The following is a 6,838-nucleotide window of genomic DNA, read 5'->3' as shown; positions in this document are numbered from 1 at the left end:
GAGTTGCAATTCTAAGTCCGATTTTCACCTACAAAACCCTAATTTCATCATCCATTGGTATTTGAAGGTGGATTGAAGGAAGCTAGCTCAAGATTCATCATAGTTTTAGCTCTAGATCTTCATCTCTTTGTATTTGGGTTGTAATCTCAACTTTTCTTTATCTACTTTGAATCTATTGCTTGTAATAACTCTAAGATGATGATTATTTGTGTTTCTATGCTTATTGTTAGTGCAATCTTAGACATGATTGGCTAAATCTCTTGTGTTTGCTTATCTATGAATCTCTAATGCAAGGATTTGCCCCTAAATCAATTGAATGATGTTGTTTGAATGAAATACATGATCAAGTGTTATTGTGTTAGCTATAGATCCATTGTTATGCATTTGTTTTAGGATTTACTTTGATTACATATGTTGAGTAGCTCTCTTAGTGATTTGAGAAGTGAATCAATTTGTGCTTCAACACCTTGAGTGATCTAGACAACTAGATTAGGGATTTCAAGTGATTGTATTCTTGATCTAAGTTGGTTTTCAAATGGCCTTTAGTCAACATAGTGGTGTTTGATTATCTTAAGTGATTTCGATAATTGAAGGGTTTTAAGTGATTTCAACCCAAGCGTAATCTCAATAACCATTCATGCTTAACTTGATCTTAGAATGCAATGCTTATGTGAATTCGCAAAGTGTTATTTGATTAAGGTTTGGTAGTAATGCTAAACATTCAATAGTTCAACAACTAGTGCGATAGCAATTTGGGTAAAACGGGGCAATCCAAGCATAGAGAGGATTAGATAAGTGAACACTACTTAGTTAATTGAATTTAGTTCTTAATATTTCATACTTGCTACTTGCAACTAGTTTTAATTGTTAAGCTTAAGTTTGTTTAATTGTGCACGTTTTAGTTGTTAACTAAAATCAATCAAACCCCCCCCCCCCCCCCTACAACAAACCTTAGGACAATTAATAGTTTCAATTATTCTACTTACACCGCTCTCTTGGGACGAACTTGAAAAGAATACTTACATTGAAGTGCTATAATAACTGGGTTCTAATTGCTCGTTAGTTGTGTGTGCTTGTTTGTAGTGTTTAATTCTTGTATAAATTTAAAGGGTAATGATGTATTGTTACGCACGCATCATCAATTTCTTGGCACCGCTGCCGGGGATCGGTTAGCTAGTGGGATATTTGATTTAAGCTTTTAATCGCCCGATCCTTTTGTAAGGGTTCGCCCTTACAAAAGTTACTTTTTCATTTTTATACATATTTTGTGTTGGAAAACCGTTTGTGTTTGCGTTGTGATTGAAAGATAGTGGTGCATGAAAACAAGGTCCCTAAAGGATCAAGAGTTTACAAATCCATTTTCCGATCCGGAGAAACACGTGCACGGGGTTTACGAACGTAGAGTAGCAAGGGTATTAAGGAAAAATTTTAAGGTTTTGCCATTTTGTTTAGAAGAGATAGATCCTAACGGTCAACCGGTCCAATTATAAATGAAGAGGGTGATCCAATCATCCAAGGTCCACCGGTTGATCAAGAACTATTAAATGATCCAAACGACACGCCGATGTGGAACGCTAGATTGGTGGCACCAACGGTAATAGCTTCGGCAATTACAAAACCATCCATTGGAGCCGATAATTGAAAGATTGAGGTAACTTTATCACGAAGATCAAATACATGTTTTTCCATGGGTTAATAGAAGAAAATCCGTTCGAGCATATTCAACACTTTAATGATATTTGTGATATCTACAAAACCAAAGATGTCACCGATGACGCTTTTAAGTTAAGAGCATTCCCCTTCACACTTCAAGAAGACGTGAAAGCTTGGTTAAGGAATTTGCCACCCGATTCTATTAGGACTTTTCAAAATTTAACCAATGAGTTCATCAATCACTTTTTCCCACCGTCAAAGGTAGAACGTCTTCGAATGGAAATCAATGGATTCACCCAATGGGGTGATGAAACTTTGTATGATGCGTGGGTACGATTCAAGAAGATACTAAGAGCTTGCCCACCGCACGATTTGACTAAGAAGGAGTACATTAACAAGTTCTACCGGGGTAATAATGCTTTGACTAAGCAATATCTTGATTCATCTTCGGGGGGAGTATTTATGTATAAATCGCCAAATGCGGCCGAAACTTTGCTAGAAGACATCTCGGTTAACACATACGAATGGGCACCTTCACCTCGAGATTTGACAAGGAAAAGTGTAGCACAAGTTGAGAGTGATAATTGGCAAGTCACGCTTGCAAGCTTAAATAATCAATTTCAAATATATGGGAAAGAGTTGAAAAAGCTACAACAATCGGTCGTCGCGATGCAAGTAGGTTGTCAAAGGTACGAAGGGCCATATCTCACGAAACATTGTCCCCAAATTAGTCAATGCAACCATATTGATCTAGATGACATTCCCATGAATTCGGATGCTCATGTCAACTACGTGAGTAATCAAAACTATCAACGGAGTGGAACATCAAACCAATGCTACTACAATCCTAACCAAAAGCAAGTTTCATTCAACAATCAAACCAATGCACCACCCGAATTTACAAACCAAAACTAAAACCGAAACCAAAGTTACAACAAAAACTATAACCAAAACCGAAAAAACAACTTCCAATACCAAAATCAACAACCTTACAACAACCAACCCTATAACAACCAATCCAATTCGAATTATCAAAACAACTAAGGTTATAGTCAACCGCAAAATAACCAAGGTTACAATCAACAACCTCCACAAAACACTCAACAATCCCAACCTTCGAAGAGTTTGGAGGAATTGATACAAAGCTATATAAAGAAGGCGGAAACAACCGAAGCATTCTTGTTGAAGGAGAATGAGTTCTTGAAGCAATAATTGAAACACCAACAAGATTCATTTCAAAATCTTGAGAGTACCGTGGGGAGACTTTCCAACCAAGTTGCCGAAAGATCACAAGGAACCTTACCATCCAACACACAAGTCAACCCGAACAACAATTACAACAATAATCGACAACCAAACCAAAATCAACAAAACAACAACACAAGAGTTATTCCTATCGAAAGAACCAACCAAAACCCTAACTACCCAAATCAGAATGAGAATGTCAATGCCATAACCACTCGAAGCGGTTTAACCACTAAAGGGGCTGAAGATCCCCATCCACAACCCTTTATCACCCAAGAACCACTACCAAGTTTTATAGAAGAAGAGATCGGGGTTAGCAAGGAGAAGCGTAAAGAAAAGGTCAACTCAACCGAGGGTACATGTAATGATGAATCGGGTAACAAACGGGGTGATGAGCCTTTGAAGGCTACAAGACCGGTGCCATATCCGAAAGCTTTAAGGAAGGACAAGTTGGCAGCTCTATACAACAAGTTTCAAGAGATGATGAAAAATGTCTCGGTCAATTTTTCAATCACCGATGTGCTTAAAGGAATGCCAAACTACAGTCGGTTCATCAAGGAGCTAATATCTCAAAGGGATAAATATCATGATGAAACATCTTTCTTTATCGAAGAGGAAAGCAACAAGATTCTTGCATCAAGACCAAGGATCCCTAAAAAGTTAGGTGATCCCAAAAAATTTGTTTTCCCTTGTAAATTCGGTGAGTCAGAAGTGTTCAATGCACTCGCCAATTTGGGTGCAAGCATTAACTTAATGCCCCTTCACTATACGAGAGACTTGGTCTTGGGCCTCTTAAACCAACTCGAATTAGGATAAGATTGGCCAACCATTCATTTGACACTGCTATTGGTATCGCCGAGGATATCTTGGTTAGCATTGACACCTTGGTGTTCCCGGTTGATTTTGTTATGATGGAGATGAAGGAGGATATTCAAGTCCCCCTCATTTTAGGATGACCATTTCTTGCGACCGCCGACACCATCATCTTGATGCAACGCAATCAACTCAACATTGGAGTTGGTGAAGAGCGTGTTACCATAAATATCTGGGAAGCTATGAAGCAACCGAGCACTACCGATGATGATGAGTGTTATGCCCTTGACCACATTGACTTTTGTGAAAACTTTCAATAAAAATTCAAATCAACTTACCCTAATTCGATACCGATCAAACAACAATTCCCTCAACATCGACAACACCCTTTATTCCCCCAAAAAATTGACCTTATATTTGGGTGAGTTATCAAGGTTCACCGATCAAGCAACCATTTACAACTTATTTCAAAGATTCGGCTCGATCAAAGGGATTTCATGGAAACAAAATCTTTCATTTGCCTACATCAGTTTTGAGAATGCATCTCAAGCTAACAATGTTATAACAAACATGAACGACAAGGTGATCAATGGTAGATCTCTGTTTGTTGGTTATGCGAAAAACAAGTTTAATACTTCACAGTCCTCAAAAAATCAACACTTGAACACTATCAAAAAATCAAATCCACCTTATTCCCATCCAAACAACACTGTGAAAATTAATCTTTCACCCAATCAAGAAACATGTGATCGTCTAGATTTAACCACACTCATTATTGACAAAGATCCAATCGATACCTTTAAGTTATTTAAGTGGTTGAAAAGCAGGTTCATCTCCATTGTATCGATCTCTGCTTGGGGCCGTTATGGCTATATTGTTGAAGTAGTGACAAACAAAGTTTTCGAAGAATGACATTGGGACCTACTATGAACGAGGTAGAATTCACGGAGGTCGTATCAATGGTTCAAAAGAAAAACTCCTTTTTTAGAATCACGAAAATAAGGATAGAAGGGATCCCTTTTGATTGTGTTTCTTCGAATTGTACAATTGAAGCTGCAAAGAGCTTTGGTAGAGTGATACATGTTGATCAAAATGCATACAATCTCAAAAGATCCGATGTTATGCAAGCCTTAATCGAAGTTTCTGTTCCTGGGCTTATTAAACGTTACTCTTAAGCTAATGTTGCTAATTTATCAACAAGTAACATATGGGTAGAACTAGTGGGTCACGATGAACCTATTGTGATTGTTAGTAATGCAATCATTGAAGAATATAATGATGCTATTAGACTCATGCTACAAACAATGGAAAAACAAGTAAATGCTACTGTTTCTGTGAATTTGGTGCTGGAATCTTCACCAGAATTTTGGCCGAAGGATGGGGAAATAGTCGTTACACGTGACAGTTTAGATACCAGTTTTAAGACTCCAACCAAACTAGACAATATTGATAAGGTAATGGAACCAAGGGTGGTCAACAACTCACTGGAAAATGTTACAAAGGCAATCTTAAGTGAAAAGGCTAAAGCTGTAGAGGATATAAAAATATCTTTATTTTCTCCGAAAAATAAGGTTAAAGTACAATTGAAAGCTGGATTTGGGCAAAAGTCAACTTCTACAAGCCAATCCACACCCCAACACTTGCATTTTAATCTAAATGTAATAGAATATCCTACCCTTAGTCAATCATCCCCAAAAAATCCTTCCAATTCGTCTAAGGGTGTGAAAATTGCAGACACCTTTTCTTTTAACAAAAACAATGGTGATACCTTTGCTTCTAAGTTAACTACTGCCAACCTTAACATTGATTCTGAGCAATGTTTAGATAATATATGTAAGGCTTCTTGTGTGAAAATAAAAGCTTGATGCCTTGGCAACGAAGCTTCACAAGTTCCCGTGCACAACCACAAAACTGAAGTCAAAGATACTAAATCTAAATCGTCACACAGCAAATGGGTCGAGCAGGCCCCTGCACTTTCAGATTGTTTCGACACGGAGAGTGAAATTAATCACGTAGTCGGACAAGAAGCAAATTCCAAGAAGAGCAAAATTAATGGAAAATATTTGGAACTAAAAAACTCACTTATATAGAGGAATTGCAAAACTTTGATGTTTTAATGTCCAACATGGCGGACGACGAGCTTCTCATCAATTCACCCAAACAATGAGGCTTGGTGCAAATCTTCATGTGACAAAATTCGTAACAGGATACCTGTTTAGAATCATTTGGATATCTCCTTCAATGTTAAAGAGGCTAATCAAAACAAACCTCCACTTCAAAAATTGGTGTTTACAAGATGTCGATTTTCCAATTCCCTGCCCTCTATCATTTTTCAAGTTGTCTGCTTCAATTCCCTCTTTCATTGACTGGGTTCTTGTCGTGTTCCTTTTGCCACCACTTTTGTTTCCTTTTCATTCTCTTGGTGTTTTTCATCTAATCAATCGCCGAGAAAACATCTACTTTCTTTCTCAAGTGAAGGGTTTCGATTGAATTGGAGAGTTACGGATGATAGTTGTTGTTTCTTTCTCGCAATTGTTGAGTCCTTAGGTTTAATTTCAATTCTATTTGGTGAAGACGTGTCTGGAGCAAGTTCGGATGATTCGTTTATTTCTATGTTTTTGTTTTGGGCTCCTGAGCCCAATAAACGTTGGGTTTACTTTCAAGATAGATGCTGAATTAATGCTTTCAAGGGAGCGTGTATCGAGTGGGCTTATCTTGGGCTTTTGTTTAGTTTTTCGTTGTTCTTTCAATTTTTTGTCATTTCTTTTATGCTCAAAAGCATCTTGCAATGTAACATGTTGTTTCTTTATGGTTCCGATAAAGGTTTAATTAATATAATATATTTCTTTTTCGCCAAAAATAATATATATTTAGTGATGGATATATTTGACTTAAGATGAGTGCTACTCCATATTTGAGTTAATTGTAATTTACACGACAACTCTTTGACTTAAAGCAAATTATGTAGATAACACAATTACTGATGAAATCAGACATTATATTCAAGGAACATCATCTAAAGTCTTTCAATTTATGTCTCCCTATCTTCGTGTAATATAGTCGTATGTCTATCTAAATATTACCTCCCTCACATTTCGTCATCCATCAAAATAAATAGTATTATTGT

At 37.1% G+C, this 6,838-nt stretch overlaps 1 protein-coding gene across 1 annotated transcript; it reads left to right on the top strand.

Moving 5' to 3' along the window:
- The first annotated feature begins 1,677 nt into the window (after positions 1-1,677).
- LOC139849936 (uncharacterized) lies at positions 1,678-3,714 on the top strand. Its single transcript, XM_071839547.1, has 2 exons — positions 1,678-2,328; positions 3,088-3,714. The coding sequence occupies exons 1-2, from the start codon at positions 1,678-1,680 to the stop codon at positions 3,712-3,714; spliced, it is 1,278 nt and encodes a 425-aa protein (XP_071695648.1).
- Positions 3,715-6,838: the final 3,124 nt, after the last annotated feature.

The sequence above is a fragment of the Rutidosis leptorrhynchoides genome, chromosome 5 (genome assembly GCF_046630445.1).
Source record: "Rutidosis leptorrhynchoides isolate AG116_Rl617_1_P2 chromosome 5, CSIRO_AGI_Rlap_v1, whole genome shotgun sequence".
In the NCBI taxonomy this organism is placed as follows: Eukaryota; Viridiplantae; Streptophyta; class Magnoliopsida; order Asterales; family Asteraceae; genus Rutidosis; species Rutidosis leptorrhynchoides.
The sequence above is the reverse complement of the archived record's forward strand: the minus strand, read 5'-3'. Positions and strand labels throughout refer to the sequence as shown.